Here is a 12,081-nt window from a genome sequence, read left to right as displayed (position 1 = left end):
TTCCAGGGGCGCTCCCCGCAATTCCAGAGGCTCTCCCGGCCCCTCCGCGGGTCCTGGAGGGGTTTGGGGTTTTGGGGATTTGGGGTTTGGGGTTTTGGGGATTGGGGTTTGGGGGTTTGGGGTTTTGGGGATTGGGAGTTTGGGGATTTGGGGACTTGGGGTTTGGGGGTTTGGGGTTTGGGGATTTGGGGTTTGGGGATTTGGGGGTTTTGGTGTTTAGGGGATTTGGAGGTTTGGGGTTTGGGGGTTGGAGTTTGGGGGTTGAGGTTTAGAGTTTGGGGGTTTGGGTTTGGGAGTTTGGGGATTTGAGGTTTGGGGGTTCGGGGATTTGGGGTTTGGGGGATTTGGGAATTGGGGGTTGGAGTTTGGGGGTTTGGGGTTTGGCGGTATTGGGCAATTCGGGCTTTGGGGGTTTGGGGATTTGGGGTTTGGGGTTTGGGGAAGGCGATGCCGGAATTTCTCCTTCCCTTCCCTTCCCTCCCTCCCTCCGGCTGATCCCGGTTTTCCAGCCGGGAATTCCAGCGGCAAAAGCTCTGCCAGCCGGGAATTTGGGAATCCAATTTATTGGGGATGGAATTCCCGGTGGGAAAATGGGGAACGTGGGGAGAGGGGACCCGCGGCGGGGTCGGCACCCAAGGGGTTAATCCCAGCTTTTGTTTTTCCAGGATTTTTTTTTTTGAGGAATTCCCCAAACGGACAAGGGAGCAGCCAGGTATCCCAAAAAAATCGAATTTTGGGGGCGCTCGGCGGTTTTTGGGTGCCCCAAATCCCTCCAGGATTCCCCTTTTCCGCCTCTCATCCCAAAAAAACTGGAAGAACGGAACGGAGGGTCCTGGCCTGGGCTAATTAACGGCAATTAAGGGTTAATGAAGGGCTGGAGGGGCGATAAAACCTCTGGAATTCCGCTGGAATCCCTGGGGCAGAGAGGGAAGAGCTTGGAGCAAAGCCCAGCCCGGGAAATTCGGGATGCGGAGAATTCCTGGAAGGAAAATTGAAATTATTCCAAAGCAATTCAGGGATCACAAAGTGAAACAGGACAGGAAACTGGAATGGGGATTTTCTTTTTGGTTTTATTGGGATCAGAGCCAGGAAAACCAAGGGAAAAAAAAAAGGAAGAAAAGCCATTTCCAGGGCCAGGAATATCCTGTATTTTTAGGGAAACCTGGAATAATTTGGCTTGGATAGAGCTGACATGTCCCAATTCCATTGGCAGGGACACTCACATTATCCCACGGCGCTCCAAGCTGGAATTTTGAGGAATTTAAAGGAATTATTTAAAGGAATTTAAAGGAATTCCTGCTTTTTTTTCCAGCCCCATTTCCTTGGATCATCCTGGCGGGCGATCCTTTTATGTGGAAATTAAGGAATTGTAAGAAATTTTCAGGGATTTTCAGGAATTTTCAGGAATTTTAAAGGACTTTCAGGAATTTTCAAGATTTTCAGGAATTTAAAGGATTTTCAGGAATTTTCAAGATTTTCCAGGAATTTTCATGATTTTCAGGAATTTTAAGGCATTTTAAGGAATTTTCAGGGTTTTTTCCCCACATTGATCCCAAAACCCGGAGTTTTCTGGGATGTGGCTGTGGGGAAGGCCTCGATCCACTGGGATCCATCCCAAACCCTGGGAAGGGAGAAATAAATCCAGGGTTTGGGGACCCCAAATCCAGGGATGAAGAACCCCAAATTCAGGAATGGGGAGCCCAAGTTTAGGGATGTGGACCCAAATTCAGGGATGGGGAACCCCGAATCCAGGGAATGAGGGATCCCAAAATCAGGGATGTGGACCCAAATTTAGAGTTTTGCAGCCCAAACCCAGGGGAAGGGGGCAGACACCGCCAAACCCCACAGAACTGAGGGGGGCCCTCAAAACCCCCTTTGGGACCCCTCCAGGCCTGGGGCTGCTCCCCGAGGATCCAGGCGGGGACAAATGGAAGATTTTGGGGATTTGGGGGGTTTTTCCCCTCATGGGGTCCCCAAATCCCCTCAGGACCCCAAAAATCCCCTCAGGACCCCCAAATCCCCTCACGGCACAGCGATGACGTAATGGGGAGACCACGCCCACAACAGTATGGCGGGACGGAAAATCTCGCGAGAGCTCGCGGTGTCCCGAGGTCATAAATAGCCCCGCCTGAGGGACACGACCCCCAGAGCCCGCCCAGACGGGGGCGGGCACGGAGGGGGGGTGGGGTGCTGCGCTGCGGATGCGGCCGGGCCCCGTCATGGCGGGGTTGTGAGGGGAGAGTGGACAAACCGCGGGAATTCGCGTCGGGAATTCCTCCTTGGAATGGCTCCCCAGCCTTGGAATGGCACCGCAGCCGTGCAGTGACAGCGGTGTCCCCCTGTCCCGCTGTCCCTTGGCTGAGGGGCCTGTAAGAGCCGTGAGGGGAAACTGAGGCACGATGGCTCCCGCGTTTCCAAAATTTTTATATTTTTCCACATAAAGTCTGGGAAATACCTCCCGATTCCTTCTTTTCTTCTTCCAACTGCTCGCGGTTAAAGGAGAATTCCAATAAAATTAATTTATTTGACTGTTTTGTCACCAGGCCGGCAAAGGAAAGGGCTGGAAGGTGAAATTCCAGCGGGATGGGGGAAAAAAAAGGGAATTTTCCTTCTAAAAGCCAAATTCCGGATTCCGTGAGGGAATCCTGATTTAATTATTGGATTAAAATCGCTTTTTGTATAAAGGGAAGGATGAGGCGAGGGATTTGTGGTGAAAATTCCCGTGGAATAAATGGGGATAAAGCCAGGAATGAATCAGATAAATCCCTGGAATAAATTCGTCTGGAAGTTTTGTTCTTTTGGAATTGTGGTTGCCACGCAAATCCCTCCAGGGACTTGGGATTCCGGGAATTGTCGGAATTACGGATGGAAAAGGAAAATATTCCTCCCTCCCCCCACCCATTCCTCAATTTTCCCAGAAAAACTATTAAGGAATGACAAAAATCCCCCTTTTTTTTATGTAAAATCCCTCAAAAAATAAAAGAAAAACTCAGAGCCGCCTTAATTTTTTTAACCATTTATATTTATATATATATATATAAAAAAATTAAATATATATAATATATCGTGTTTAAGACTAAAAATATAGTACAGAATATTTAAAAAAAAAAAGGAAAATGCAATGTAAAAAAAAAAAAAATGGGAACGGGGAGAGATCTCGGAATTTCGGGGGGGGGAAGAAAGGAAACGGGGGAGGGTTTCTAAACCAACCTGTGCTAAAAAAAAAAAGGGGGAAATTCCATGTTCCAGCCCCAAAGTGGGGCTGGAATTTTAAAGCTTCCCGGTGGCCGGGGCGGGCTCCCCCTCTTCCCGTGGGATATTGCTCTGGAGTTTGGGGTGCAGCACCTGGAGCGGGAATTCCCTCCCCCTCTGGCGTTTTGGGGTGAATTCAGGCACCTTTGGGATCCCCGGGGGGTTCGGGCCCGTCCTGACGGGACCTTTTTGGGTGGTTTCGGGAATTTCGGGAGGGGGAAACGAGAGGGGAGGGTCCCGCGGCTCGTACCGGGATTGGGAACAGGCGATTTGGGGCATTTGGGGGATTTTGGGAAGTTCCCGACCCCGGGGAGGGCCCTTGAGGGGTGGGGAGGGGTCTCGTACCTAATCCCGGGGTTTTTTTTTGGGAATCAATCGGGAATTCCCTCCAAAATTCATCCCACAAATCCCCCCATCTCAAATTGGGGTCCCTTTGGGAATTGGGGCTGGGAATTCCCTCCAAAACTCATCCCCAAAATCCCAAATTCCAAACTGGGGCTGGGAATTCTCTCCAAAACTCATCCCCAAAATACCCAGTCTCAAATTGGGGTCCCTTTGGGAATTTGGGAGCTGGGGCTGGTAATTCTCTCCAAAACTCATCCCCAAAATCCCCAATCCCAAATTTGGGCTGGGAATCCTGTGGAAATTCCCTCCAAAACTCATCCCACCAAAATCCCCAGTTCCAAATTGGGGCTGGGAATTAACCAGGAATTCCCTCCAAAATTCACTCCCCAAATTCCCCCATCCCAAGTTGGGGTTCCTTTAGGGAATTTGGGAATTGGGGCTGGGGATTCCCTCCCAAACTCATCCCCAAAATCCCAAATTCCACATTGGGGCTGGGAATTCCCTCCCAAACTCATCCCCCCAAATGCCCAGTCCCAAACCGGGGTCCCCAGAGCCCCCCAGGCCCCGGCCGAGCTCCCGATCCCGAAGTTTTGGCCGGTCCCGGCTCCCCGGATTCCCGGGAATGCGACTCCCACTGGGTTTACATTCACAGGAGGGACGGGGATGGGGATCCAGGGGGATCCCGTGGGAACCGTGTGCGTATGGAAACCCCAAACTGCCCCCGCTGCCGCTGCTCCGGGGGGATTTGGGATGGGGGAGAACGGGGGCAGCCGGCCCCGAGGGAGGGGCGGCCCCGAAATCAAGGCACAGGGAATGGGAATGGCTTGGGATGGGGCTTTTTGTGGGATTTGTGTGTCCCTCTGGATTCAGGGAACATGCTGATCCCAGTGGGAATGGCTTGGGATGGGGTTTTTGTGGGATTTGTGTGTCCCCCTGGATTTGGGACACATGGATCCCAATGGAAATGGTTTGGGACGGGGCTGTTTTGGGATTTTTGTGTCCCCTCTGGATTTAGGGACACGTGGATCCCAACTGGAATGGGAATGGTTCAGTATGGGGCTGTTTTGGGATTTGTGTGTCCCCCTGGATTTGGGAACATGCGGATCCCAATGGGAACGGGAATGGTTTGGAGAATGGGAATGGTTTGGGATGGGAATGATTTGGATGGGTTTTTTTTTTGGGATTTGTGTGTCCCTCTGGATTTGGGGACACACAGAACTCCCCTGCTGATCCTGGTGGGATGGGGGAATGGAATGGTTTGGGACAGGGTTTTTTGGGATTTGTGTGTCCCCCCTGGATTTGGGAACACGCGGATCCCAATGGGAATGGTCGGGATGGGGCTGGTTTTGGGATTTACACATTCCCCTGGATTTAGGGACACATGGATCCCAATGGGAATGGTCGGGACGGGGCTGTCTGTGGGATTTACACATCCCCCTGGATTTAGGGACACACGGATCCCAATGGGAATGATTGGGACGGGGCTGTCTGTGGGATTTACACATCCCCCTGGATTTAGGGACACACAGAGCTGCTCCCTGGGGAAGCTCCGGGACCAACCACGGGGCTCAAACCCCGGTGGGCGGTGACACAGAGGGGACAACGCGGCCGCAACCCCTCCCCTCCACCCGCCGGGGGGGCTGGGAAGTACCGGCAAAACCAACGGAATGAACGGAAGCTCCAAGAACCCGCGGGGACGGTCGGGATCGGGCAAAGCCCTGAATATCAGGGAGCCCTGCCCACCCTAGACGTGCGTCTGCATGCGCTGCTGGAAGCGCTGCCCGTAGTCCGAGTGCTGCGAGGTGTACGAGAACCGCGCGGCACCGCCACCAAACTTGCCCACGGCCTCGTAGGGCTCGTAGGCGCCGCCGAAGCCCAGCCGGTAGGGCGGGAAGGCCGTGCTGGGGCCGGGGAAGCCTACGCCCACGCCCACGCCCACGCCCACGCCCACGCCCGCATAGTTCTCGTAGGACAGCTGGCTGCTCGTGTCGCCCGCCGCCGTCACCGCCGTGCCCGGGGGTGCCCCCGCCGCCTCCGCGGGGAACTCGGGAGCGCCCCGCGGGTAGGAGCTGAGCTGGGCGTAGCCGCTGGAGTGGGACAGGCGCGAGGGCGGCCGCGGCTCGAAGCGGGGCCCGCCGGGGCCGGGCGCGCGGTAATCGCCGTAGAGCACCGAGCGCGAGGCCGGGCGCTCCTCGTGGGCGCGCACGTTGTAGTAGCCGTTGGTGGGGTCCTGAGGGGGGGAAAGATAACGGGGGGAATGCAGCGGGTTTGGGAATGCTGGAGGGGCGGGAAGGGCAGGGTTGGGGTTGGGAGGGGCGTGGGAGCAGACCTTGAGCTCGTACTCCTCGCGGGTGTCGATGGTGTCGCAGCGCAGGTCCTGCTTCAAGTCCACGTCCTCCTTGAACGACTGGAAAACCCACGGGAATAATTGTGGGATTATGGGATTATGGAATGACGGAATTGTGGAATTGTGGAATTGTGGAATTACGGAAGGGGATGGGCGGGGAGGAACCTTGAGACCCCTCCCATGGTGGGAAGGGGCAGCTCCCGATAGCCCAGGGGGATCCGAGGAGGAGCTGGGCACTTCCAGGGGTGGGGAATCCATGGAATCCATGGAATCAGGGATGGGGAATCCATGGGATCCATAGGATCACGGATGGGGAATCCATGGGATCATGGATGGGTCCAGGACTGATCCCCAAAATCCCATTGAACCGTCCCAGGGAATGCTGGAATTCTTTGGGATGGAAAAGACCCCAAAGATCATGAACGCCTTGGGACCTTCCACCATCCCAGGTGGCTCCAACCCGGCCTTGGGCTGGGGACCCTCCAAGGGCTGGGGACTCCGCCAGCCCTCCCGGCCATCCCGGGTGACAATCCCTGCCCAGAGCCCGTCCTGGCCGGTGTCCCCGTGGTGTCCCTCACCGAGTAGATGGCCTTCATGACGCGGGTGGCCGTGGACACGCTGGCCGTGTCCTCCTCCCGGTCCGCGTGCAGCGTCAGCGGCTCCCGGTTCACCGTCTCCACCTTGATGTCCAGCTTGCGCAGGGTGACGTCCTTGCGGCCTGATGGGTGACCACAGGGTGACCATGGGGTGACCATGGGGTGACCACAAAGTGAGCACTGAGTGACCCCCATAGAGACACCCTGAGTGACCCCTAAGTGACCACAAAGTGACCACTGAGTGACCATGGAGTAGCCCCCATAGAGAGACCCAGAGTGAGCACAGAGTGAGCACAGAGTGACCACGGAGTGACCACGGAGTGACCCCTCATAGAGACACCCAGAGTGACCCCAGAATGACCATGGAGTGACCCCTCATAGAGACACCCAGAGTGACCCCAGAATGACCCCAGAGTGACCCTGAGTGACCCCTGACCCCACTCACTTCCTTTGCGGCGCCGGTAGAGGAAGCAGGCCAGGGCCAGCAGGCAGCTGATGAGGAGGACGCTGGCCCCGATGGTGGCCCCGGCGATGATGCCCACGGGCAGCACCTCTGTGGGGACACCAGGGGACCGTTGGGGACCGTTGGGGACAAGGACAGCGCCACAGCCACGGCTCTCATCCCAACATCCCCAATAACTCGTCTCGGAGGGGGACTGTGGGGTCACCAAGCCCAGAGCTGCAGGGGTTACTTGGAGAGCCCAACCCCATCCGAGGCCTGGCCCCTTTTCCTGGAGGAATTCCCCCAAATTTCCAGCTTGAGGCCACCCAGAGCTGTCCCCAAGCTCCCTGCAGGTGTCACCTTTACCCAGCCCAGAGTTGTCCCAGCCTGACCCAGCTCAAGGCCGTTCTCTGTCACCCAGATTGTCCCCAAGCCCCCTGCCATTGTCACCTTTCTCCTGGAGCTGGATGATGGCCATGCCCAGCTCAAGGCCACCCCAAACTGTCCCCAGGCTGTCCCCTGGTGTCACCTTTCTCCTCAAGCTGGATGATGGCCATGCCAGTCCCGAAGCTGACCCAGCTCAAGGCCACCCAAAGCTGTCCCCAGGTCCCTGCCATTGTCACCTTTCTCCTGGAGCTGGATGATGGCCGTGCCTGGCCTAACTGGAGGCCATTCCCTGTCACCCAGAGCTGTCCCCAGGCTGTCCCCTGGTGTCACCTTTCTCCTGGAGCTGGATGATGGCCGTGCCGGGCCCGAAGCTGTTCCAGCCCAACCCAACTGGAGGCCATTCCCTGTCACCCCGAGCTGTCCCCAGGCTGTCCCCTGGTGTCACCTTTCTCCTCGAGCTGGATGATGGCCGTGCCCAGCTCAAGGCCACCCCAAGCTGTCCCCAGGCTGTCCCCCGGTGTCACCTTTCTCCTCGAGCTGGATGATGGCCGTGCCGGGCCCGAAGCTGTTCCAGGCCGTGCAGTTGTAGCGCGTCTGGAAGTCGGCGTCCATGACGTTGTTGATGGTCAGCGTGGACAGGACCCCGCTGCCCGTGTTGCTCCTCTCCACCGTGTAGCGCTCCAGCGTCCCCGCTTCCAGAATGTTCTCCTTCCACGCCCAGGCCTGCGGGGAGGGGCCACGTGGACAGAAATGATTGGGTACTCAGATTTTCTCTGTTTTATATTGGGGTTTGTGAATTGTCCTGACATCAATATGGTTATCATGATTTATTTTATATTATTTTATATTACTCATTTGTTTTCTGTATAAATATATATTTATATATTAAAAATATATATTTATATATAATTATATAAACACATATTTGTATATTTTATTATATATCTATATTATTATTATTCTGCTTGTGCATATTTATATATTTTTATTATAACCATATATATTAATATATATTACTTATAATCTTTTCATTGTAAAATAATCTATTTTATACTTATAAATTGTTTTATAAATATAGATATTTATTAATATTATATTATATTTTATACTTATTTATTATATAAAATATATTTATCTATATTTATTTATATTTGTTTGTTATAAATATAAAACCAAAATTTTACATTTTATAGTTATTTATTTAATATTGAATTTGATATTTATAAATTGCATTTAATTATAAACACATATTAACAAATATTAATTGTAAATACATATTAACACATATTAAATGTAATGTATCTTTATAAAATAATTTGTTTTATATGTATAAATAAGTTTATAAATTTCTTAAATATTTATTTACATATTTATTTTATGTTATATTATTTATATATATATATATATAATGTTTTATATTATTTATTTTGTATTTGCAGGTTATACTTAATATATAAATATAACCCTGTGATGTACTTAATTGTAAATATATATTGATATGCATTTATATATTAATACATATTAATATTATATAATATATATAATATATATAACATATATTATAAATATATATTATAAATATCTATTATATATATTATATAGTATTATATATTATATATTATATATATTATTATATTATATTATATTATATTATATTATATTATATTATATTATATTATATTATATTATATTATATATATTATATGAATAATATATATTATATATTATATTAATATAATATATATTAATATCTATAAATAGAAATATATTTAATAGATATTAATATATATAAAATACATGTTAATTCCAATGTGTATGCAATGATAAAATTTAATATTAAATTAGTGAATGACATTAATAACACTAAATAATTAAATATTAACAATTATAAAATTATCAAATAAACGAGTACACCAAATTCGCTACAGAAATGAGGTAATATTTGGAACGAGGCGGTTCCGTTGCCGGGGTCTGGCTGTGGCAGCACTCACGATGCGGTCGGGGGGCGGCGTGCTGCCGATGAAGCACTCGACCTTGCCGCGGTCCCCGCGCACGGCGAACTGCACGGGCTCGCTGGAGATGATCGGGGGGCCTGCGGGAAACAATGGGGATTTGGGGTGGTCTGGGGGGGATAATGGGGGTTTGGGGTGGTCTGGGGGGAATAATGGGGATTTGGGGTGGTCTGGGGGGAATAATGGGGATTTGGGGTGGTCTGGGGGGGGATAATGGGGATTTGGGGTGGTCTGGGGGGAATAATGGGGATTTGGGGTGGTCTGGGAGAATAATGGGGATTTGGGGTGGTCTGGGGGGGGATAATGGGGTTTGGGGTGGTCTGGGGGGGGAAACGGGGATTTGGGGTGTTCCGAGGGGGGGAAACGGGGATTTGGGGTGGTCTGGGGGGAATAATGGGGTTTGGGGTGGTCTGGGGGGGGATAATGGGGATTTGGGGTGGTCTGGGGGGGGAAACGGGGATTTGGGGTGGTCTGGGGGGAATAATGGGGTTTGGGGTGGTCTGGGGGGGAATAATGGGGGTTTGGGGTGGTCTGAGGGGGGAAACGGGGACTTGGGGTGGTCTGAGGGGGAAAATTAGGAATTTGGGATGGTCTGGGGCGGAAATTGGGGATATGGGGTGTTCCGAGGGGGGAATGGGGAATTTGGGGTATTTAGAGGGGGGAATGGGAATTTGGGGTTCTCAAGGGGAGAAATTGGGGGAATTTGGGGTGGTCTGGGAGGGAAATGGGGATTTGGGGTGTTTAGAGGGGGGAAATTGGGACTTTGGTGTCGCACAGGGGGATCCAGGCATTGGAAATTCCCAGAGCTGTGTCCAGGCCAGATCAGGAATGAGGGATTTGGGATAAAATTCCCTGTTTTGGCTGGAACTGGGGGAACAGCTCAGGATCAGGGGTTTAAATGGGATAAAATTCCGTGTTTTATCTGGAACTGGGGAAACCTCCCACAGGAAATTCCAGGTTGAAATTCCTGGAATTCCTGACCCCCATTCCCACCTCCCCATGTGTTGGAAATCTCCTTTCAGGATTTATTCCCTTCCCATCATCCCCCTCTGCCACTTCCCTTAATTTTTTCAGTTCCAAACCCAACCAAAAAAACCCCAAATCCCATTTCCCCCCCCGCATCCGAGCCGCCCCGACCTGCAGAATTTAAAATTCACCAAAACCAAGCAAAACGGAGAATTTTTGGGACGCCCGGATCCGCTCCGCTCCCAGGGAGCCCCGGGAGGTTTTGGGGGGGTTTTTGGGGTTTTTGGGGGGGCTGACCGTTGACGAAGAGCGTGACCTCCCTCTCCCCCACGCCGATGCGGGGCACGATGGCCTTGCAGACGTACTGGCCGGCGTCCGCCTGCGTCACCGCCTTGAGGTACAGCTGGTTGCTGTTGCTCAGCACCTGTGGGGACAGTGGGGACACTGGGGACAGCCGGGGGGCACAAGGGACGTCCCCCAAGGCTCGGCAGCCTGGCCAGGAATCATTCCTGAGGGAATCCCGGCCCCAGACCCCGTTCCTGGGGGGGTTTGGGGTGTGGAGAGGGCAGGAGGAATGGTGGGGGTGCTCAGGGGATGTGTTGGACCCCACTTCCAGCCCCAATCCCAAACCCAATCCCAACCCCAATGCCAATCCTAAACCCAACCCCAAACTCCAAACCCAACCCCAAACCCAAACCCAACCCCAAACCCAACCCCAATCCCAAACCCAACCCCAAACTCCAAACCCAACCCCAACCCCAACCCCAATCCCAACTCCAAACCCAACCCCAAACTCCAAACCCAACCCCAAACCCAATCCCAAACCCAACCCCAACCCCAAACCCAACCCCAATCCCAAACCCAATCCCAAACCCAACCCCAACCCCAAACCCAACCCCAATCCCAAACCCAATCCCAAACCCAACCCCAAACTCCAAACCCAACCCCAAACCCAACCCCAACCCCAATCCCAAACCCAACCCCAAACTCCAAACCCAACCCCAACCCCAACCCCAATCCCAACCCCAACCCCAAACTCCAAACCCAACCCCAATCCCAAACCCAACCCCAAACTCCAAACCCAATCCCAAACCCAACCCCAAACTCCAATCCCAACCCCATTCCCGAATTCCAAACCCAAACCCAACCCCAACCCCAACCCCAAACCCAACCCCAACTCCAAACCCAAACTCCAAACCCAACCCCAAACCCAATCCCAAACCCAAACCCAAACCCAAACCCAAACCCAAACCCAATCCAAATCCCAATCCCAGTTCCCATTTCCAGGGAGTTTTGGGGACACAAAGCCACAATGGGGACGTTCAGGGGTTCTGTTTGACCCCAATTCCAACCTCAATCCCAAACCCAATCCCAATCCCAATCCCAGTTTCCATTTTTTGGGGGATTTTTTTAGGGATTTTTTTGGGGGATTTTTTTGGGATTTTTTTTGGGGATTTCAGAACACATGGAGCCCCCCCCCGACCCCGACGGTGCGGAGAACATTCCGGAACCCCCCTTGAATGGGCTCCTACCATGTTGGATTCCTTCTTGGTCCAGGTGAGGGTCAGGGGGGGGTTCCCCGACCACACGCAGGTCAGGGTGACATCGGAGCCGATGTCGGTCACCGTGGGCTTGGGGTCCACCACGATCCGGGGCGCGACTGGGGGCAGATGGGGAAAGAAACAGGAGGGCAGCGTGGGGAGGGGCTTTGGGGCCGGGTTTGGGGTTTTGGGG

At 52.2% G+C, this 12,081-nt stretch overlaps 1 protein-coding gene and 1 long non-coding RNA gene across 4 annotated transcripts in view; one reads left to right on the top strand and one right to left on the bottom strand.

The window, feature by feature from the left end:
* Positions 1–483: 483 nt before the first annotated feature.
* On the top strand, positions 484–2,528 carry LOC136568177 (uncharacterized). 2 transcript variants are annotated; one of them, XR_010785188.1, is made up of 2 exons: positions 484–712; positions 2,008–2,528. It is a non-coding gene; the product is annotated as an uncharacterized lncRNA (long non-coding RNA). The 2 variants fall into 2 exon arrangements; XR_010785187.1 differs by having other exon boundaries at positions 484–1,369.
* A 572-nt stretch (positions 2,529–3,100) lies between these two features.
* Positions 3,101–12,081, bottom strand: part of KIRREL1 (kirre like nephrin family adhesion molecule 1) — a 28,136-nt gene continuing 19,155 nt past the window's right edge. Inside the window, exons 8-15 of one of the 2 annotated variants that reach the window (XM_066568017.1) lie at positions 11,880–12,007; positions 10,645–10,771; positions 9,361–9,461; positions 7,894–8,092; positions 6,986–7,093; positions 6,523–6,662; positions 5,927–6,004; positions 3,101–5,827 (exon numbers count right to left, since the gene is read on the bottom strand). In XM_066568017.1, coding sequence (XP_066424114.1) covers positions 5,166–5,827; positions 5,927–6,004; positions 6,523–6,662; positions 6,986–7,093; positions 7,894–8,092; positions 9,361–9,461; positions 10,645–10,771; positions 11,880–12,007 — 1,543 coding nt within the window. In that variant the 3' untranslated portion in view covers positions 3,101–5,165. The remainder of the gene's footprint in view (positions 5,828–5,926; positions 6,005–6,522; positions 6,663–6,985; positions 7,094–7,893; positions 8,093–9,360; positions 9,462–10,644; positions 10,772–11,879; positions 12,008–12,081) is intronic. The other variant, XM_066568018.1, reaches the window with a different exon arrangement.

This window comes from Molothrus aeneus, chromosome 31, assembly GCF_037042795.1.
Source record: "Molothrus aeneus isolate 106 chromosome 31, BPBGC_Maene_1.0, whole genome shotgun sequence".
Taxonomy (NCBI): Eukaryota; Metazoa; Chordata; class Aves; order Passeriformes; family Icteridae; genus Molothrus; species Molothrus aeneus.
This window is presented reverse-complemented; position numbering and strand designations above follow the sequence as displayed.